The 24,569-nt window shown below is 34.8% G+C and overlaps 1 protein-coding gene across 3 annotated transcripts in view; it reads left to right on the plus strand.

Moving 5' to 3' along the window:
• The window catches only part of LOC149415283 (uncharacterized), a 505,487-nt gene that overhangs the window by 172,033 nt on the left and 308,885 nt on the right, over window positions 1-24,569 (plus strand). The window contains exon 1 of one of the 3 annotated variants that reach the window (XM_089642255.1): window positions 14,201-14,261. The exons of the other annotated variants lie outside the window; for them this stretch is intronic. Coding sequence (XP_089498381.1) covers window positions 14,258-14,261 — 4 coding nt within the window. The 5' untranslated portion in view covers window positions 14,201-14,257. Of the gene's footprint in view, window positions 1-14,200; window positions 14,262-24,569 lie in introns of those variants that run through there. 3 annotated transcript variants of the gene reach the window in all.

Consider the following 24,569-nt stretch of genomic DNA (forward strand, 5'->3'; position numbering starts at 1 on the left):
TCGACCACAGCAGCTTCATAACTGATCGCATCAATTTTAAATATCATCTGGCTAGCAGATATCTACATTTCATAATTGCCACACCCACACTTATAAAACATCATCTGTCTGGTGTGACAGGTCCGTATGGGATTTTATGACGAGCGATGTGGTGATTTAGGCCACGATCAAAAAATGCTCTATGCGTGTAGCGTGGTGTGACAGTATCATTAATTGTGCATGAAGTTAGGAGTGTTAGTCTTTTAAATGCCTATCGTTGCAGAAAAAAGGCGTGATGGTTAGTTAGTTACACTCACCCTTATCGTTAGCCTTCCTGTTTTGATCTAAGTTCATTTTAAAGCCAAATAAAGAATCTGTTAAGCTGCATATATATTTTTATGTGAATAATACACTTCTATTGGCATCCCCAATTGGGGTAAGTTGTGAGGCGGAGGTAGTGGGAGGGTAATGAGACGGGGAAGAGGAAGGTTATGGAGTACCTGGCTATTCAGATCTGGTCACCAAACACGGCTAAAGCCATTTAAAGCAACGTTTCAAGCCTGAATGGTGGTCTTACACCAGGGCGATACTGAGAGTATCATCGGGTCTAATATTAATAATAAAAAAATTGGTACATGAAAACATCAGAGAAGGATGATTTGAGTTCACATGTCGACCACATTACGATTATATTGTGGTTAGGCCATTTCGGTTTATGTTCTATAATTGATATGTTCTGTCATTCTAATGACAGTTTGTAAACATTATCTCTATTATTTATAATAATACGCTACCAGTCGCAATAGAACATGTTATGCAAAAAAACTGTTATTAGATAATACAGTGCTCTTGCAATAACATAATATTAACATAGACTTGAATAATTCTACCATGATGTTAAAATTGCTTCTTTACTGAGTTGTTACTTCTGTTTAAGTATTCCTTGTTTCAAACGCCCATCTAAGTTTTATAATATCATATTATTCAGAACAGTAAAAAAGTAGCATCACAAGGACGCTTTATGAAGAAAATATCTTAAAAAAGCACTCTTTTATTTTTATTTTATTTTTTATTATAGAAACAAACCTCAAATGATTTACAGATATGAAACAATATACAGGAATAAGATATTTCATGTTGGGTACCTATGATTTGTTTTCTTGTAACGTCTGCTAAGTGGTATGTTTATTCCTTAATTACCAGGTGATGTGTGTAGTTTATAAGTGTGTGTGTGACGTGTGTAATGTATGTTTGAGTGTTTGTGTGTGTGTGTGTGTGTGTGTGTGTCTGTATGTAGTGGCATTGAATAGTTTAAATTATTGACATGATGCCACGTTTGAATTTGGGCAGTGAATCCGAAAAAATGTCAATGTTAGAGTTAAGACAAATATTATTTAGAGTATGAAGAGCTCGGTTAATTGGCGAATTAGATGCTGCATTTATTTAATAATTAAGCTTGTGGAATAGCACTGTATGTCGTGCACGTCTCAAAGGTATGTTTAAGTTAATAAGGGACAGAAAGAAGTTCGGTACAGTCAATTTAATTTTTTTTAATTATTGAATTTGTAGGTAATATATTTTATAAATTTGTTTTGGATACGAAAGGACGTAAAGTATTATTTATATTTCTATGGCCGTTTTTATGTTTATTGAGCGTGAGCCAAGTCTCAGTTGTTTAGAGGTCCTTCCTTTATGCCTACCCCTGCGGGGAAATGGCATGAAGGTTAGTTAGTTAGTTAGATGTTGTGAAAGATTAAGCAAAATATCAAAATTGAAAGAATTAAAAATAAAGGTTACGTTGTGGTGTTATTATTATTAAAACGTGCGGGCAATTATTATTAAAAAAATTTTTTTACATTAACCCTACACAGGAGGCCCATGAGCAATATATTTTTCCCAGGCAATGGGAATAAATATCCCATATTTGGGAATGCTGTGAGGAGGGTCTTTTAAAGAAAAACGAGGAAGTTCTGAAGGAAAAGGTATGAGGATTAGGTAGGAATCTAGGAATCGAAGGAGTGATGGACGTACGACGCAGCTGATGGGCAGGCGCATCCCCCCAAGAATTGAACACTCTTCACCCGATGAACCCGGCACCCTTGTTAAGTTAAATGGTGTAACAAAATAATACTGTCAGTTAATTGAGCTTTGAAGTGCCTACTGTATAAAATACTCTTATTGCTTCTCCTGAAATATAGAACTAATTGCCAAAATGAAATGTTGTTAATCAGAAGCACGTGTGAGTGTTCATGTGAACAAGTGTATATAACTTTATAATGTGGATAAGTGTACATGGCTTTATAACGATTTTATTTCTCACTATAACATAACCACGCTACTTGTTGAAAACATGTCCTACCACCTTCCCACGTATCATTTTTTTTGCCACTAGAGTTGAGATACACTTCTTCATAATAAAATTCAGTGGTATGTGGAATCCTCATTATATTTTATTGCACTGATTCGCCTTTGCTTGTAAAATTAATAACCATTGAATTAGAAAATAATGAAAAGAATTAATTTGTAAGTATATTTTCTACCTAAATGAAAACCAGTTCAAATTATGAAGTCAAGGAACTATCAATTAACATACATTATAACTGACAAATTCATTTTTAAATCAGTGAATGGTTTTTAGATGGTGAACGATTTGCCGGCCGATTTGGTGTGTTTCCTCCCTCCTACAACATGGGTCTCTTCAAGACCCATGATTACTACTTCATCTCCTTAAAAATACTATTTTCACAAATGACATAGGGCCTGAGAGAAATTATTTGTAGAGTTAATGAAAAAAAATAGTTAAAGTTCCTTCAGTAGGACTGAGTAGTCTCGTTTTCATACTTGATGGGTTGTCAGGTTACTTGAGAACTGAATACAAGAACACCTTTGAAGATTGCAAACGAACATTTTTATGCTTATTCAACAAATTCACAATCCCTAACTACTAGACTTATCCATATGGTGTTATTTTATTATTAAACATTCCATCTCTTTTTTTACATTAATCCACATGAAGAGATTTTCCTCTGGGCCTATTTCATCTTTTGGAATGTTGTGTAGAGAGTATTTTTTAAGTAAAGGAAGGAGAGGAAGTACCTTTGAAGATTGCAAACGAACATTTTTTTTGCTTATTCAATAAATTCACAATCCCTAACTACTAGACTTATCCATATGGTGTTATTTTATTATTAAACATTCCATCTCTTTTTTTTTACATTAATCCACATGAAGAGATTTTCCTCTGGGCCTATTTCATCTTTTGGAATGTTGTGTAGAGAGTATTTTTTAAGGAAAGGAAGGAAGGAGAGGAAGTATAGAATCTAGGGATCAGTGTACTGAGAGACGATCAAAGGATCTCCCCAAAACAGCCTCTCCCGATCTGGCACCCCCCACAGTTGGTGGGCAGGCGCATCCCGAAAACACCCCTGGTAAACCACCAAACGTACCGAACTACGTGAACTATGGTCAATGGTTCCCGGGGCGGCGATACCTAAATTGATAAGCACTTACTCCTTACAATGTCTAAAATATCAATGCTATTGTTACATTAGCAACACGATCAGATAAGATATTCGTTGTAAAGTTTATTAAATAAGATATATAAACTTCCCTGGCGTTGTTTGCGATTGTTAGTTGAATAACTGACAGCGGGTGTGAAATTTTCATTGAAGCCAGAGTCGTATAAGGTAGCGGCTATTCCTCTATAAGTTATGGTTTTATTCCTCCGACACCGGCGGTTATATTGGGGTGTTGTAATAAGATATCTTTAATTAATTATTACAGAACTGGTTTCAGCGCCTCGACTAATGTGTGAGATTCTTCAACTTGATAAAGAAGCGCGATAACTTAAATATAACTATGTGCTTTTATTACACTTCTTCATTGCCCCGACTAAACTCTCACTAATATATCACTCAATGCGGGAATCACCTAACTCAATAATTGGTTCCCTCGGATGCCTGCGTTAAAAATAGACATTTATGTTAGGATGGTTTATTCATTTACTGCTTAGAACGGACGTATTATAATTCATTATCTCTATCTTTATATATAATATTACAAGATCAGTGTCTCTCAATCAATTTGTTGCGCCCTTGAAATTATCTGAGGTTCGATTTATTTCAATCAAATCTATAATCATTTACATCAAGTCTATTTAATATTATGATTTTTTTTTCAAAAAATATATTTTACACTTAAAATAATGACGTTTGAATTGACTCCGTAGATTTGCCTCGTGTGTGGTCGTACCTACTCGACAAACTAGGCAGACTGTATTTCAATGTCAACATTCAAAAACAAATTATGTAACAATCTCTCCAATTCCTTGCCTACATATTTTAGCAAATGAATATACCAATATGATGAACATTGTTTCTTTGCTTCAATATATTATTTCTGATAACCCAATGTAAAAGTCACATGGGCGTAAAAAAAGAGTAAATAAATTATTTAAGGAAAAAAAACATGGTTACGAAAAAAAACCTGAATTAATTTTAAATTCACACACAAAACCATGTACAATTGGCTTTAGAACGGAGTACTCTACTTAGATCGACATATGTAAACATTTATAAAATTGAAAATTAAACGCTAAACACGATAGCGCTGTCAGTAATAATTATTGTTATTATATTTCATACTACACCATTCACAAATGAATATAAAATAATAAATTGCATTCACTTTACTTGTTTTTTCGTAGTTCCTTTTTTTCCAAAGATTGCTTTGACAAGGACGAACTGATGTTTTTTAACTATCAGGGCCATTTGTACCACGGATAGACACGAGTGAGTACCCCCCTCGTAGCTGCGATACATTGTACCCTTCACACTGTGCTGTACATCTCTCTCGCGAGAGCAAATGATTCGTGATAATTGGCGGAAGAACCATTATTCCTGTGGAGGTATCGGCCCGGAAAATGAACCTACCCCACCTACACCCGGCTTACCCATCAACCCCCGCTGTATGCCTTTAGCCCAATACACGCTGTGACCGTATCGTAGCCCATACGCTGGAGTATCATACGGCTGGGGCATTACGATGCTACGAGCTACGACCTACGGTGCTTGTCAGTTAGTAGGAATTCTACAAGTGATTTCTTCACTACACTGTTTCACTAATTTCTTCGAGATCTTTTTTCAAATACGCACTCATTTTTGACGTAAAGTGTACAATAAACAGCCTAAAGCTTTTATAAAAGTGGAGGAGCGCATAGATTTTATACCTTTGTCGGCAATGAAAACACATTTTAATATCTGAACATTAACTATGCCCCCGGCACTTGTTCTTCCAACTTCAATTGAAGATAAATGTAGCCAAGATTAGAAAATCTCAAAAAAACCTGTTCATTAAATTGAAAATATTTTTAAGATTAAAAATCACAGTCTCGTTCTAACAATGTTTACAAATTTGATGATTTCTAAGCTTGTATAATACAAAATATGCTTACATATTAAATATTTACGCACAAAAGGCTGAATATGCCTCGAGCACTAATTTTTTCATTGCAAAGAACCATTTTGCTTCCTACACATACTCTTTTTGGTTACTTTTTTTCCGAGAATCGTGGAATATTTTTCTTGAGGACAGAAATTTGATTTCGGTTAGAGTTCACGTTTTTTTATGAAACAGCTTACTCAAATATTATCTCATTATAAATGTATATATACTATGTAAAACGATGTCCAGCTTCAAGACAAGGTATCCCTCAAATTGTATTGTATTATTTATTTTAGGAATAACTTAGTGAGTAAAATCTCAAATTGTAATATTTAATTATTATAGTCACATGTAGGACTTGTACCCAGAACCCTCGCCCTGCCGGGGCAGCGGTGCCAGTATATTTTTCTGATTTTTTTATTTCAAGTTTTCGTTTAAGAATCGCTAATATTGTCTTCAATAATTAAATATATTCATTTTTACTGATTCTCCGGCGAGTTGCGAGAAATTAAAATTTTCTACAATAATTATAACATGGCATTTATAAAGCGCAAATTAGTGTCCTTTCACTTCAAGTGCGCTTTACTATAACAAACTTAAAAACAATAATTTAGTATTATATGATCAATACCCAATACATGTATTGTTAACCCATATTATTATTGGACCCATCGCGGCAACATATTGAGCAACAACACGGCTAAGCCATTTCAAGCAACATTTCGATTCTGAATGGTGGTCTTAGTATTTATCACTCTGTTGCTGAAAGTATCTACCACTCTGCTACTGAAAGTATTTATCACTCTGTTGCTGAAAGTATCTACCACTCTGCTACTGAAAGTATTTATCACTCTGTTGCTGAAAGTATCTACCACTCTGCTACTAAAAGTATTTATCACTCTGTTGCTGAAAGTATCTACCACTCTGCTACTGAAAGTATTTATCACTCTGTTGCTGAAAGTATCTACCACTCTGCTACTGAAAGTATTTATCACTCTGTTGCTGAAAGTATCTACCACTCTGCTACTGAAAGTATTTATCACTCTGTTGCTGAAAGTATCTACCACTCTGCTACTGAAAGTATTTATCACTCTGTTGCTGAAAGTATCTACCACTCTGCTACTGAAAGTATTTATCACTCTGTTGCTAAAGTATCTACCACTCTGCTACTGAAAGTATTTATCACTCTCTTGCTGAAAGTATCTACCACTCTGCTACTGAAAGTATTTATCACTCTGTTGCTGAAAGCATCTACCACTCTGCTACTGAAAGTATTTATCACTCTGTTGCTGAAAGTATCTACCACTCTGCTACTGAAAGTATTTATCACTCTGTTGCTGAAAGTATCTACCACTCTGCTACTGAAAGTATCTACGACTAGCATATTAATAATTTGATGCGTGATTGAATAAAATAATAATATTTTTTATTAAAACACAAATAACATTGTTTACATCACTTTATTTCGATACAAAATCTCAATAAAGTGTATCTATCGAAATAAAGTGATGTAAACAATGTTATTTGTGTTTTAATAAAAAATAAATAATGCCATCACAAAGTGAAAAGCAGTCAGAAGAAGTTTTCTTCGAAAAATTAAATAATAATAATTTCCTAAAATTAAAATATATTTTACCATAAAACATTAATTTTGAAAGGGCTTGCTTTTCTTCTACAAAGCGATGAAAGTTTGATTGTTTGCTTCCCGGTCCAATGTTGACGAAGTGTTTGTACAAAGTTCCGACCAACTAAATAGTTTCTGTTATGTACTTCAAATTCGCAAGGGCTCACTGCTGGGATAGAATTTTATAATTCAAGTCAATACAGTCCTGATCTTTACCAGGTGTTGATCTTGGACTAGCTACTTTGTTGTTTGTTGTGGTTATCTTTGTTTACAACGTACACAACTAATATTTAATTAAATAACTTAATTTTCAGCACAAAAGTTAGTTTAGCAGCAAATTGGTTCCGTTTCATCCTGATAGTGGATCTCGTTTCTACCTACTTTGCTTTGAAATGTATTATTTTCTATTTATTTCTTCCTTTTCCAATTAGGTCGTCGTTAATATTTTTTTTTACTTTTTAATTATTTATTTATTATAAACGCCCGATAGGTTTTTACATTATAGATATTTTACTGCATGAGACAGTGAGAAAATGATGAGTATTTTAATGTTTAAATAAGAAAAAACTTTTCATAATACATAGTAGATACAAAGTGACATTTACATCTTCATTATTTATCAGAAACCAGTTTTAAAATTGCAGATTGCATTAAAATAATACAAAATAATAATACAGGTTCAAAATACATAATTTACAAGTTAACACGTAGAATATAAAAAAAATATGTTGCTCCTATGAGATGCTTTTAAATAATATCATGCTACATAAAAACATGTGTCTTTTAAATACTGGTAAACTTTGATTTTGTTTCAAAGTTTATAATGCGAGAAATGGGTGCATGTGTGTGGTAGTTAGACCCGGAAGTATTGTTGCAGAATAATATACTTTGCCTAGTTTCTTGATTAGATTATCTGATTTTTTAAATTTATTTTAGAACATTTATTCCTTCCCTTCCCACCACCTTCAGCTTCACAATATACCCCAATTCGGGATGCCATAGTGTCACTGGCTCCAGACGTTTGAGAGCAGTTGAGACTCTTGAGCGGTTTCACACATAAATAAAAAGTGAAAAACGTGTTGCAACGATTTCGGAACAACTGTTCACAAAAATTCTAATATATTCACATTTCGTTATTATATTTATGAGGAAAAATCGTGCCATCCCGTTTTCAACAGGATTTTAATAAATCATTTTTCTCACAAACACGGCTAAAACCATTTCAAGAATTATCTATTCTGAATGGTGGTCGTTCAGCAGGGCGATACTGGGAGTATCGATTTGAACCCACGACCTCCGGAATCAAAGACGACGATTGTAACCACTCATTCACGGAGGCCGTCGTTTACGACACTAAATCCAATTGCCAAGCTAAATTCGTTTTTTTATTATCCAATGTTTTTTCCGGTGTATGTGTCCATTTAGGTATAAAACTATTGTCCTTTTTTGAATGGTTATTGTTTCCGGGAGTGCGGCAGGTGTTCTCCTCGTTGGATAGTGTTTTTTTAGTATTGATTTGTTGTAAATCGTTTGGTAACATGTTTTTTTCCCATAAAACATTGTTTATGTTTGTTTTACAAATTAAAGGGGCCTTTCAGAAGAATATACCACATTTCAATGTGTTCGTTTTTGGAATTTTAATTTCCTCTATTTTAATTATCACTTTTGTTTTCGGTGATATATATATATATCGAAAACTCGGAGATAGACTCGTTCTCGATGACAATGCATTCTAATCATTCTTTTTTTTTTTTTTTTTTTTTTTTTTTTATTAACGACAATTATAATTACAAAGATAAGTATATTATTCGCAGTCCTCCTCACTAGGTATTCCTGTTCCGAGGCGGACTGTAGGTTTTTGTATAGGTGTAGATCGTGATTTCCTTGTTAATTTCTACAAAAAAAATTTAAAAAATTGTCTTCACATTTGTTCAGTTCATAATTTTATTGATTTCCTCATCTTCATGTTTACTTAGCCATAATTTGATGTTGTTTTTATATTTTTGTGTCTCCGTTGTGTTTTTGAGTTCAATTGGCAGGGCATTATATAGTTTTGTAGCATGGAAATGATGATTTTTCTGGCCAAAAGACGTATTTAATTTTGGGATGTTCAATAGTTTTGAGGATTTCTTCCTTGTAATATAGTTATAATATATTCACGTATAATGTTTACGGCAATTAGGTACACTCGGACATATACGCATTTTTCTGAGAAATAAATGTCGATCCTATCCGATCGGCATTTGGCGAGGTTGATAGAGTTGTTGACTCTAGTTCCTGGGTAGGAACGTTCAAATCTTAGTCATAACAATTTGTTCATGTTTTTAAATACATTTTAAAATAGATGTACCGTGGTAAAAAAACTTTTACGTTAGTTTATCGATATTATTTTATAAACAATTTAATAAACTGATATTTTATTGTGAGGTTACCCCAAAAAACTTATCTCTTTAGTTGTCAACTTATTATTTGACCCCGATAATATAAAGATGAGTTAACTTATTAAAAATAAGTCGCTCAATTATATTCCACTAACCCTCTCAGCCAATGTTAAATGTGGAATATTAGATTGTAACACTCCTCACTAGAATATTTACGAGTTTCTGGGCCTCCCGATGATAAATGTATTTAGTATTCCTGTTAACTCCTCGCCGTTTTCATTAGTTAAAGATGTCTCCGGGGATCCATCAAACATCCATACTTGATCGAATTAACTCCTTGTGTCTTCATTCAACGTAGTTCCTACGAAATACCCCACAGGAAGCGAATATAAATCAATTTGATATTGTGGGGATTCTGTTAAAAGCCATTTTAAGTTTCCTGTTGTATAACTTCGTTCGTACTGCACTTAGGCCGCATCACGTTAGAGGGTTCGACTTAGTGGAAATGGGAAAGTATTTAGTAAAATATTTCTAAAGTATTGCGTTACCAGAGATCAAACGCATTCTTCCACAAAAGTAAGAATTCCGAAATGCTCGGTCCTCCCGATTCATACGCTGTGTAGTATGACTCACGCTCCACCCCTGAAAAGTTAAATAAAAAAATATCGGCGGAAATTCGGCAGCAGTTCCCGCAGACGGGATGTGGCTTATACGGCATTCCGCTCAGACTCTGCGGGTCTCGCAAATTTGAAGTTATAATTTGGCGATGTCTTCAAGGAAGACGGCAGATCCAACTCTCTAGGCGGAGGGAAAGAGACTACGCAGTATGCGGCTGGAACAAATGCCTGGAAGGAATAGCGGGTTTGGGGTGTTTTCATCCCCTCTCTGAATTAGCCCTCCCTCGAGACGGGCGAGGGCAGACGAGACACGGCGCGAGGAGATTAGAAAGAGAAGACATAACTCGACTCCAAAAAGAACCCCGACGCACTTGCTCCCCTGAAAGAATAATTTCCCGAGGTAAAAATGTAACGATGGAGCGTAAATAGCGGTGCAGACTGCGAGCTTACGCGCTTCTCTTTCTTCTTCAAAAGATAAATAAGTTTAAACAGCGGCTGAAAATGGAGCCTCCAGTTATTCTTCAATTATTTCAGCTTGAGTTAGTTTAAACAAAGACCGCTTTAATTTGAATTGTCTTCCATTAAATATTCTATAATTACTCTCTGAGAAATCTTGGGAAATATGATGAATTGTTTATATCCGAATGGAATGCTTTTCTTGGGGCGCATTTGGTGAACAAGAAACATAAAGAATGCCAGAGTATTTGATGAAAGAACTTTTTATCGTTTGTTTGATGTAGCGCTGCGAGAAGAAAGACGTAATCCATTAAAAAGAAATAAAAAATTATAAAGTGGGTTTGGGAAAACTTTTTTCATTTAAACGATTGTTAGTGCGGGAGTTTGTGTTATTCTGTGGGTAGGGGGGCAAACGAATTTTCATATTATACAGTGATGCCTTGAATTAATTAATTACGTTGTTTGGTTTACATAAATCTTCCATTGCGGATGCAGCGTGCATCTTAATATTGTTGGGCATTTTTTTGGGCAACTGTGAAAAAAATGGAATTCAATGAATGATATAACAGAATATCAGAACAAACCAATCTTGATCAGTTATTAAAATTGACAGTAATTTATTATTTGGATTTCGACATTCATTCGCCATCTCCCAGGAAAGGTAAGCAGAGGACAGGAGTACATAAGTAGCGAGGAGGTAATTTATTCTCACGCTGATCTTCGACACTGCCTGTCTCGGCGATGTTTGTCAGTTTGATTATTTTCTACGTACGTAAATGATTACGCCGATGCTGGCAGACGGTTATTCCGCGAACCCACTGTGATTAATTGATATAGAAACTGTATTGACGTTGATCCAAACATAGAAATAATAAGCGACCTTTCAAAACAGGGAGCATGCAACACATAAGATGATTATATACTCATGCCGCACCGTGTCTATTCACGGATATTTTAACCTGCAGGCTGTACAATGTAAACATGCGCCGCGCGCTGGTATGAATGATAATTCTCTTAACAAATTAGGAATTATGAATATAAAAGACAATATTTTGTAAAAGTCGTGTTATTTCAGTATGAGATAAATATGGGTAAATTTAAGAAATTCAATAATTTGAGACTCAAATGTAGTTGACAACGGGTTGTTTTTACGACCCGTTCTTAACATTAACAGCACGGCTGTGCAACGATTTGCCGGCATCTGTGTTTCTTTCTTCTTACTTGAATTGCAACTGAAATGAGATTCCTGAGGTGTAGTGTATATATGAACATAATACAAGACTTACGTAACTTTAACAACAGGTACCGTACAGACCGGTCAGTGGCTGAGTTGGCACCGCGTTTGGGTCCCACCCAGGTGTCGTACATTCAATTCCTCGACTGGCCAAGTCCTCCATCACGACACAAGCAACATTTTCCGCTTACTGGTGTGTTAGTAGGAAACTTTCAAATATTGACTAGTAAATTTGTAAGAAAAATTAAGTTGTGATCAGGGTATGGAGGAAGAAAGAAGAGTATATGAATGTAAAAAAGTATGTATGATATAGATAAATAATGCGTTCAAAGACGGTGTTGTGTTGCGGATCATCCTCTCTGCGTACCCCGATGAGATTAAATTAGCCAAGAACTAAGAATAACTTTTTTTTATACATGGTGTCCAGAAACACGTTTCACACATAGAAAACTGTTGAATCTACACCACGTGGAGATGACATTTTTTTTTGTATTCCTTTTTTTTCCGCTACTAAAGGAATAAAAACTATTGGTTCAGGATCTACGTTTCGACGCATTTTAAAACACATTAAACTGTTGAAGGCCGGAGCATAAAACAGAAAAATATTATTGGAACCTAGAGTTTTATTAACTCATACGATGCAGATTTTTTTTCACATATTTTTTGAAGCATTAATCGCATCGCATTTTTTTCTAATAACGATCATATTAGAATGTTCTGGTTAAGAGTATATACAGCCGATATTAATTAACCACGTAGTGACCGTTTTTTTTTCAATTTGACTTAAAAAAATCCTACTTAGAACTTGATTTACTCTAAAACGATGTTCAAATTTAAAAAAAAAAGTATTACAAAATCGACTACAAATGCGATGTTGATTCAGCAGTTGTACTACGAGTTTCCAGATACCTTGTATATTATAGCAGGTAGCATTTGATGTTGTCCCAACCACCCATCATCCTACCAGCAACAATTTGATTTAATGCACTCGCAAAAACCGAACTAAACGCATTTGATTGATCTCAAATTAAAACTAAGAGATTTATTAATTCGTAACAGGTTTTTTACCGGCCGAAATATGCTGACGCGGATTCAAAACACGTTTCTGAACGAAGCTAATTAACATTTCTATAAGGATCCTTCCACTAACTTGTCGATGTCGACCGCCGTATCACTTCGACAAGATGTAATGGGTTTGATGAGACATAACGCACATCACAGTAAGAGTATATTTACATTGAACAATTATAACCGCAATAATATTTGGCTAATTTATATAGCGCCGTTTTCGTGAGAAATCACCTCAAGGGCGCTGAAATGCAATGAACAATAATTTATTCACTTAGTAGTGTTGGTGTGCTGATCAGTAGGGTATTAATTTTTTCCTTTAAATTTCAGTAGAGCATTTTTTTAGTAAAGTTTTATAATACTGCAAAAATTATTTTAATGTAATTCTTATGGGATTATTTGTATTATTACTTTTTGTTTTTTAATAAACTTATGTTTATGTCCGTTTATGAAATTGCTCAAACATAAAATCTCTCATAATGATACAACTGCAATCCCTTACACATCAAAATTTAAAAAAAAATCATTAACACACTTACATAAACTTAAAGATTTTTTAAAATTAATTTTACGAATTTGTAAATATATTTTTCTATCGTCTCCTGTAAAATTTTCATTTTGCGACTTTTTCAAAATTACTGCAGTTTGTACGCCAATATACCGAGTAATCAATTCTGTATATTGGCGTACAAACTGCAGTGATTGTATTACTGTAATTTGTACGCCAATATACCAAGTAATCAATTCTGTATATTGGCGTACAAACTGCAGTGATTGTATTACTGTAGTTTGTACGCCAATATACCAAGTAATCAATTATGTATATTGGCGTACAAACTGCAGTGATTGTATTACTGTAGTTTGTACGCCAATATACCGAGTAATCAATTCTGAATCAATCAAAACGTTATAATGTGTACTTCGGGTGATTAAACCTGATGATGTTCAAAGTGTAGTGCAAATATTTTCCATTCAGTCTGCCGTACTCTGCCTTGTGCGTTGTTTACTGTCTGAAAATGTTTATCCACTGAACTCCGCACACAAGAAAATCAATTTAGCATTTGAAAGGTTGCAAGAACTGCTATTAACCATAGTTTGTTTATTCATGAAAGCTATACATGGTGTTCGGGCAGTATATATGGGTGTAGGTAGGCATGTATTCGCAAAGCCTTTATAGATAGGAAACCTCAATATCAAATCCCGCAATTGTCCTACCTACCCAATTTACGCATCCTTAATTGTCACCACTACCGGAATAATTGTTGCAAGAAGAAGAACACGTCAAACATATATTTCAAGGTGACAGTATGCTCACTGTAGCTCAGTGTAAATTAATACCCCAGACAAAAAGGATTGTAATGTAATGTAAAGTAACCGCGGAGTATTTTTGTGAATTTATCATTCATATTACTAGTGATTCATCTGGAAGCTGGCATATTTTGTGGCCCCAACTGCGATGGGTGAGTTATTGTTTTCTAGTATCCTCCAATCTGGGCTTATCTCATGTTCCAGAAGCCCAGATTTAAAATATTGAGGAATACTGTCCATCGAGTTCCACGGATGCGAAGAAATTTTACTGTCCCCTGTATTATAATTGCAGCAGACATAGTTTTGGGACTGGTCCTTCGAGTGTGTTGCGTATAGCTTATCCCAGCAGTACCTTCTAACACCAACTCATATAGTGGAGTCCCAGTTTCGCGACTCCTTATTCAAATACTTAAGTTGCACTTAAAGTACATTGTGATTTTTTTGCATGCCTATAACATATTAATTAACAGAACAAAACGTGTTTTAAATAATTTTCGGAGCTTACTATGCGATTTTTTTCTAGCGAGGGAATTTCATATAATTAACGTTTCGGCATAATAAATGTATATATATTATCTTACAAAATTACATATATTTTTATGGAACTTAAAAACTTGAAGAGTTAACAAGAAACTTGTTATAAATCGGTAGAAATTGGGTATTCAGGTGCTTAATACCTACTTGCATTTATGATGCGGATCTTCTCATTTGTAACACGGTAATTCATGGTTTTATCACTCGTAACTTCACCTCAGGATCTCATTAATTTCTATAACGTCCAGTCTACATCTTATGCATGGTATATTAATTTACATCGTAGTTTAATAGTGCTTTTTTACGTGTTCTTATTCAGTCTTGTCAATATTTTCCACTCTGAGTTTTGTTCGATAACGTCTATGCACGTTTAGGGACCCTAAATTCGATCTTACACGTGACGTGTCAGAAAAACATGAAAAAAGAAAGGATTGATGTTACTTGACTGCGTGACTCCCCGAACATTATATACCCGCATGATTTATTTCGCTGAACATTTAAACAATGATGGAAGACGTAAAATGAAAGACGTCACGTCACGCCTAGTGGCTTCGATACTTAACTGACTAGTACTAATGCAGTTCCTCCGTTGTTCCGGGCTGCAGTCTTCAGGGAAATAGTACCCTGATGATAGCCAACATTCGATTAGACAAGGTATCAGGAAGAAGGCCCATAAAAGTCGAAAGGTTTAGTGTAAATATTTTATTGGCGATGCCAAGTTTCTTTCGAATCGGTACAGATCACTATTCTACGAATTTTATGTTCAAATCTAGTCTTAATTCAGTTGGTTATATTAATGGAAATATGTAATTCATTATTATTCTCAATAAAGGCTTAAAATTGGACCATAAATGATTGTCCTTGCTAGTATTCTGAAAGGATGTTATAATGTTATGGTTCATTCATGGTATGGCCACACGTTGCTTGACTGATTAATTCGTCTCGGTAAGTTTGTTGAACTGTGATACTTATGTTAATCAAGTAGACTTTATAAAAAACATCAACTGAATTTCCGGTCGACAAGAGGTTAAGCACTTTTCCCTGTTTAGCTCTAAACCACCTGCTTAAAAATAATCAAATGAACTATTTAGCATTCCCTCATATGATGATGATGATAACATGATCCCGATGAATCCGGCGATTATGATAATTAATGTTTGAACATCGTAATTCCTGTATGCAAATGAGGCATTACGTTCGTCAAAATCATCATAATAATAAATGTGGTGCGATGAGAAAATATTTTAGTGTATTCCTTTGTTTTCGTACGCGCACATCAAATAATAACCAGAATATATGTAGATCGGGTGAAGATAATTATTTAAATGGTTCCCTCTTAAAAATACAATGGTATGTTACCACGTCTCCATCAAGTCTTTAAATCGCTTTAATTATTATGTTTTTTTTATGAATTCTGTAGCGTAGTCTAAAATATATTATAAAAACCTTTCTTAGGTATACTTGTTGTTGAGAGTTGAGACCACAAACCAAAAATGGGTATATTCTTAGTGTGCCTTAAGCCTGTAACAGACCACGCTATAAGCGTGATACACTATCGTGGCTTGGTCGATTCCCATTCCTATTTCAACATATCGCTGAAATCGCATAATCCCATAATCAAATCACATATCGCCATACATTCCCAATGGGAATGTATGGCGAGCGATATGCTGAAATAGGCCAAGCCATGATGCGTATAGCGTAATCTGTCCGCCCCATTATATCGTCACTAATATAGGTAATAGGCATTAAAAATAGCTTGACAAATATAAAGAAACGAAAATGTGTTTGTAAAACTGAAACGGTAATTACATGAGATTCCCTCCGTACAAAAAAATCGTACAATCCGAAAATTATTAAAAACATATTTTGTTCTGTTATTTAATATTTTAAAGGTATGAAAAAATTTATAGTGTATTTTAAACACAACTTGTCGATATTTTGGTCGAGAGAACAAGCATTTGTCGCGTAATTTTTGCTATACTTTAAACGAGTAATGTGTCATTAAATATTTTTACAATCTCCGTTTAATTATCATCGTTTTTTATTATTAACACTCTAACAATCGTATTTACATATTTCCCTTTCAAACAATCTTCTTCTTCATTGTGAACGCTTCCTACGGAGCCTTAAAAGTGCCGCGTTAAATTTTGCGAATCTTGTTTTCATTCGAGTAAATAAATACTTTGTCCCATCCGTTGAAGCGTTCTGGCTTCTCGCTGAAGTTAAAAATACCTCTCTGGGTGCCTGTTTTCACGTTATCCATAATTAATTTGCCGCATTAGAACCGTTCTTTGTGTGTCAAACAACAGGAACACAATCTCAGCACCGAGTCCCTGTCCCGCTACGAACGCTATTGTGATTTATTATTATTCCGAGTCGTATTTGGGATCGCAAATATTTACCATGGAAGATTCTGTTTGGCGTAACAAACTGAGATACTGAAATCTGGGGCCAGCAAATTCAATTTCGTGTCTCCCGTAAAAAGTCATTAATATTACGTGGATTTAATTCAATGTCAATATTAATCTTCTCATTCAACCTGTTTTCCTGATAAAAAAATATCAGAACTGAAAAAAGGCGTTTGCTTTTTGACCGCGATCATAAATCAAACGGAAGAGATATATTAAATTGTTAAATTTATTCAAAATTGTTTCATGTAGGATAGCCAAATGGCATTCAGTCGATTTGAGCTTGTGATATTTAGAATCCGCGGAAGTTTTAGTCCATTTTGCGCCGGGTGGTGTGAATCAATTTGCATCGCAAATTTATCATGTGGCAGCGTTATGGACAACGACTGGGCAAACCTCTTGTCGCCCGCTGTGCTCCTGGCCGAATCGCTAAACTAACTTATTGTTTATTAGGCAGAGCTGAAAAGGGTTTTGTTTGCTTATTCAAATATATAGCTGGGCGATAATCGCGGGCGTTGCCTTGTTTACGACATTTTTGAACAAGGAGGGAGCTTGTCGGGCCCTCTCGAATTCACTCTTGGCTCTCGGGCAAGCGAGGTGATTAAAGCTCTCGTAAAAAAAGAAACTCCACTAAAAGTGGTGGCTTTTGCTCGCGTCTCAATCGGTGGTAAATTTGTGTTTCGTTTTTTCATGGCATTCCTCAGTTTATAATAAAAAAGAAATAAATCTAATGAACACTATTTCAAATTAAACAAAATCTCCTTTGTACTCGTAAAAATAAAACAAGTATTTCAATACTGATTTACTTTATATATTATATTCTTTAATTTCTTATAAATAACCAATCATGCACCTTTTTGGTTCCAACTTCTAGAGTTTTAATGTTGATAAGTGAGTTCCAAACAGCTCATAACTCTAAAAGTATTATTCACGAAAGAATCGCTTGTTTGTTATCCACAAATTTTCAAACCGTTTAATAATTTTAATATTTTTAAGCGGCATTTTTTCGCTCACGCTTAATTATTGGCATACCCTCGCAAACTGCTGCTACCCGGGTTGTGGAGGGGTAGCGGGAGTAAATTATTCTTGTTTGTTCGCTTTCTCTCCCAAAAAGGGACAGCTTGTGTTAGTAACTTCGTCCGTGGACAGAATTCGAGTCTCTTGTTTTGCTATACATTTTTGCCGAGCGCTTTCCACGAAGGCAAACACAAATAAAAATATTACGTTGAATTTCATATCGCTTACAGTTCTCGGTAGTATCCAGCAATTTGAATCGCAAATTTATAACGTGTAAGTTAGGCGCCAGATGGAAGCTGATTTTAAACCTCCAGCAGGGAGCTACGAATCTGATAGGAAAACAGACTGTAGGTTCTTTTTTTTATTTCCCGCCCTGTTCAAATACTGCGATCCAAAAGCATATATCAACGGATTGCTCCCTTTCAGTGATTTTAATTATGTATTTTCTTCTTGTTTCAGGTGAGCCGAATTTCAAAAATAATACTCCTAAGACTTGTTCGGCAGAAAGTTGTTGGGTTACTGGGACTTAAAAGGTAAAATAATTTCTCACTTATTTTTAATTTATTAATAAAATAAACAGTCGTACATTAAAGTATATAAAATAAGCATTCGATGTTCTAGAGTCTAGACCATTAAGTTAAATGTTGATTTAGTATTTGTACCTACATATGTATACAAAATATAAAACAAATGAAAAAAGATAAAACATTATTATTTTTGACTATTAAAAAAATACAGTTTTCGTAAGATTATACTGCTCAAAACAATAAAATAAACTACGGATGATGATAGTATGATTTTCACAAAATAAAAGTTTTTTATGTTATCAGTTTAGTGAGCTGATTTTCATATGATTTCAAGTTACAGCTGAAAATGTGTACATCTCGTACGGCATTGTGAGTTTTACAGATAAGTCCTATTAAAGAGTTTCGCGCATATTTGGTTTAACAGTGTGGTGTTCTAAATAAGTCGTTCAATCTGATGTTGTATTCAGGGCGAAAAAATGCTATCTTTTCGAACAGATATGATTAATCAACAAGTTCACAACTGTGTATAAGAATAAGGCATCAGAGATTTCTATAAAACATGTTTTGAATATTTTCAATAGATCAATGTATCTTTGATATTGAGGATTCCAAAATGACTGACGCGCACTCAAATTGTGAACTTACTTATGATTATACATATATATAGCAGAATTGGTTTTTGTGTGCTACAGTGAAAGTCATATTTGATTCATAGTTACTCGAAAACAAAAGTATTGTTCACTGAAGAGAAATATGTTTGTTAATTAGAATTTGTAATTAAATTCTCGACCTAAATGTGAAAGTTCTGTAGATTCCATTAACTACAACACTTACTTAGCAGCAGCGCCCAGTGGCTGTCATTTTCAATAATCTCGCGAGGCCTAGTTACAAATGATATTTCTCAATAACTACGCCCACACTACGTGTTCAACCAAACCAGAGAATATAACATGGGAGCCCGTTTCTGCTAGAGACTCGTGTACGCGTATCCATTATGGGAAAATCGAGCGTATGATTTCATACTTTTCATGCCTTCAAATTCAGTAGGATAATTCAATGACTGTAATGAGACATTTACGTATCATAAATCTCTTTTCCCCGTCAATCTCACAGTCGATTTGAGATCGTCTTATTTTCGGTGGAAAATGATTAATGTAGCGAAGTCTGTGGATCGCTTTTCTGACTTATCGTTCCCTTTATTGCCGCATCATAAGATGAGATTTTTTTCTTTAAATAAAACAGATAACATCACTCATGGAATTATTTATGTAGATGTTTCTGATTCCCTAGTTTTTCTGGATCGATTTACTTACATATATTATTAAATCCAGGTCTTTACGACTTCGGGTACAGCGATCAGCGATTTGTATGTCAAGCTGGGGACGTATTTACATCAATGTCTCTTACGTCGGTTTTTTTTTAGATTACTGGAAAGATTCTTGTACAAAAAAACCCCACCCCACTAGGAAGTTAACCCTGGAGCGACAGGGGAAATCAAACCAATCAATACGGTCGTAGGCATCGCTTAATTCCCCGTTTAAAATTCAGCACGCACCTCAGTGCGCTGTCATTCGGTTCATCTGAGCGCCTAGAGCTCACAGCCCGGAGCCCGGAGCCCGAAGCCTGTCGGTGTGGGGCAAAGCAGCACAGGGGGACTTTAATCAACGCGAACGGGCTCTTTTTTATTATGTACTACAATCACTAATTTTGGTTAATCCTGTTAATGCGTCTAAAGAAAACAAGTTCGGATTTATGACATCGTATTAATTTTTCTCTTTATGTAAGTTACTATTCTGTGACTAGGAAATTTCACAGTTTTACTTATGTGTCTTTTAATTATAATCAATTTTGCATTGCCAGTCGAATTCTACCCCTTTACCCTTTAAAGTTTCCTCGGTCGTTTTCCTTCATATCGAGTTACAAATAAATTAATAACATTTCTAATGGAGTGCTTAAAAATCTGTGGAACCTTTCCAGTGTTCGTAATACCGCCAAATCCAGTTGAACGTGTATGAACGCTCCATCAGAATGTTCAGTGGATCCATCGGTAGACTCTGTGTTGGGGGTGTTTCGGACGTGGCCAAACAACCCCCGGGGGGTTTGCGCGACCCCACTGGCTTGGCGTGGGAGTAATTGGGTTAGTCGCCAGCCGCTCCGATGCTGGGCTGGGGTTCGAATCCCCGACGGGCACGCTGTACCACGCATACATATGTAACTTTCAAAAACTGTCTGGGGTCCACTAACGAGGTTCGGGCTTTTCAGCCGGTTATTTAGGGGTTTTAGTACAGCGGGAAACTCGATTGGTTTTATAAGAGTAAATAGAAGTGAGCGACGTGGATAATTTACGCTTAAATCGGTTCTTTCCGCTATCATTTACTATCGAAATGTTAAAGAATACCCCTCAGTATTCTAAAACAGACTTATATAAAAATGGGAGACAAACCTACACACAGGGATTATATTCGTATGAAGGCTCTTTCAAACCAAACAAAACATTTATCTTCTTAACAATACGCCAAACAGTGAATAATGCCTATGAAGATTAAGGGATCAATTCTCAATGGGATGTGTGGGAGTTGGAAGGAGGATACGAGGAATCCACTGATTAAAACATTCGGTCGCTGCCTCCTTTTCCTTTCCTTTTCCCAAGACGTTAAACATGTTGCCGAGAAAACAGAATCCGATTATTTCCCCGCGAGATTTCCCGGAATTTCGCAGATATGACGTTCCCTCAAATATCCTACAACTTCACGAAACATTAATCAGATTTGGCAACGTAAAATAATGTAAGTTATATTTTTTATTTGACATGTTTTGATATCCTCAAATAAAGAATACGTAATATGCATACATTATCTCCTTCCGTTTTTTTGCAGCGAATTTAAATTCTGTTTTTCGGGGATTTGAGGATTTTTCATATTATTCTCTTTTATGACAATGACGGGACGAGCTTTGAGGACTGGGTTGTTTTTTGGTCGCCAACATGAAAAGTATTTTATGATCGTTTTTCATTTGGGATTTCACGAAATTCTTGCCGTTTAGGTTTACGCGGAGCAAATATCTGTGCGGTTCGGGTATTGTATAACGAGGCAATAAATCAGATTCAACCTGCTTTCAAAAGAATATTTATCTCATATATCGAATTCCTGAAAACTGTGATATTCCCCAAATAATGTACTCTGATAAATATTTTTTTTTAAAGTAATTATCATATGTCATGATATCGCAAAATGGTATAAGACTGAATGCTGTAGAAATAAGATCCCCTGAGGCGTATGTTTGGTAAAACCATGTATGATCGTGTGAGAAATGTGGAGGTCTGCAAATGCTAGCCTGATGTAATTTTAATGAATAAGATTAAGAAAGGGACGTTTAGATGGTTTGGGCTTGTAGAGCGAATGAACGAAGAAAGGAGTGTAATATGACGGACATACTGGTGGAAGAAGTCGAGGACGCTAGAGGAAAACATGGCGTGATCAAGTGAATCAGAAACTTGTGTTGGGTCATGGAAAGAGTTAGAATATTAGAATAATATGTAAAAGACGATGTGCAAATGTGAATGAAGCAAGGAGTGTGTGTCAATAGAGAGTTGTTTGGCGGTCCGTCCTCTCTGCCTACCCCTGCGTAGAAAGGGCGTTATGGTTTGTTATTTAGTTTCGTTAGTAACAATGGTAAACAAAGCTCGCGATTTCCTATGAGACCAATTCATTAACATATTTATATTGCAACATCTGTGATGGGATCACAACCCTCTGAAGAAAAACCCAAAAATCATCAAATGCTGGAATCAGTAGGCGCCCTTAAAAATAAATAAAAATCAACAATAACGACTTCAATATCTCCCCAATAACAATGCGACAGTATCGTATGAACACGGTGACCCGTAAATACGCTTGAATGGGATTTGTCCACACGATTCAATGAGGGAGAACTGCAACAATTGGGAATAAATAATATCGGACCGAGGGGGCTGATATTGTATCTAGTTCATTTGGCAGTCTGTGCAGAAAATTCAGCTAGATGAAGGAATAAATCAATGTCACGAGTCAACCCTTATATATATTGTAAATATATATAGTATATCGGAACTTTAGCCACGCCGATATTTCGAAGAACCGAACCACCCTCCTGCCACAGGTCTCAGGGGATGGAACGATGTTGCAAATGTTAATGGTATTAACGCTGTCTCAAGTTTGACGAATTCTTATATCAAAAATCAACCCCTGTTAAAATATATTATTTATTATTGAGGCAGTTTTGAAAGACCTGACCTTTTCAATGAATATATAAATAAACTATATTGATTGGCGCATAATATTATAATGCCTTCCTCAAGACAAATAACCAAAGGATTAGTTAATTCGATTTACTTAATATGCTAATTTATTTATAGCTGACGTCTACCCTGCGTTTGTAGTAAACCGTAGTGAATTCTTGAAAACCTGAAAACTGGGAGCATTTTCAATGTGGAAATAACATTATTGTATTCTAAAAAATAATTTTATTTTTAATTTATTTGATTAACTAAAAAAATTACAATTTTGGTGATTTTCTCGACTACCATACTAGGTTCATGCCCGTATATTGGTAGTCATACATGATTTATGTAATAATAACAGAAAAGGAAATTATTATGGTAAAACAACAATTTAAAAAATGCATATCATTATAGAAACCATATTAGAAATCATAATGAAGATAAAACTAAATAAATGATAAAGTTAAAACTTTTTTTAAAACGTTCTTAGGAACTAATGTTTCACTTGAACATCTGATGTCTTCGTCGGGCATCTTCGACTTCTCCTGCCATTCACTTCCACGTCATGTATTTTCCTTACACCCCTTTCTTTATTCATCACAAATGCCACATTTTACCACACATAAGTATTGGATTCACCTGATCGTGCCATGTCTCTCTCGGCTGTTCTTGATTTCTTTAACCATTACATCCATGTCATATATTCTCTTTACACCTCATTCTTCATTCATTATTCACGTCTAATTTTACCACAAATAATTAGCTAATTCATGTCTTCTTCGGGCGTCCCCGACTCTTTTTATCGTTCACTTCTCTGTACCATATTGTTACTGTTAAAAAACTACATTGTATGGACTACGTATCTCATTTCAGCGCAGAGATTAAGCGTTTTTAGTCTTCCTCGGGCGTTTAGGTCATTTTCTACCATTCGCTACTATATACCATATTGTTACTGTTAAAAACTACATTATACCGTCTTTTATTCGACTCCATAACTCATTCCTGTGCGGAGATAATGTTTTAAGTGTTCCACAGGCGTCCCGACTTCCTCTTCCATTCAAACTCCCGACACTAATAAGAACAAACTTTAAAAATTTCAGCTAAATCTGACCAATAGTTTTCGAGTTTATTGGGGCAAACAAACAAACAAAAATTCATTTTTTATTTAAATAGATAAAATCTTTTATATATATTTATTATATATTATTCAATAATTATTAATTAATAATTAATTTTAGTATATATTATTCAATAATAATTACGTTAATGTTTTCTTTTCTATGCCGTTCAAGATTTTTTCATATTTGGTAATATAAATAAATTATAAGGCTTATTACGTTTGATCACGCACCTATTTCTCGATAAAGAAATTATCTTTTAATATTTTGACACCCATAATTATTTTTTCACTGGCGTTTTGCGAATAAATATTTTTTGTTGTTTGTTAAAAACATACGATTACAAATTACACAATACAATTTATAAAATGTTAGTGTTTGCATTCATTTATTTTTTTTCCACGGTTAGGATAAGTTTAGCGAAAAACAAAACCGTGGAAAAAATAAAATAATTAATGAAGAATTAGTAAATAATTAAAACACACCTTTAAAAAGTGATATAAAGTCATGAAAAGTGATGAAACAATAACTTACGTCGGTTAGTTATTCCATGACTTTAAATGACTGTGTCACTTTTTAAAGGTGTGTTGAATTG

Source organism: Hesperophylax consimilis, chromosome 18 (assembly GCF_061612785.1).
Source record: "Hesperophylax consimilis isolate HC1 chromosome 18, BYU_Hcon_1.0, whole genome shotgun sequence".
Lineage (NCBI taxonomy): Eukaryota > Metazoa > Arthropoda > Insecta > Trichoptera > Limnephilidae > Hesperophylax > Hesperophylax consimilis.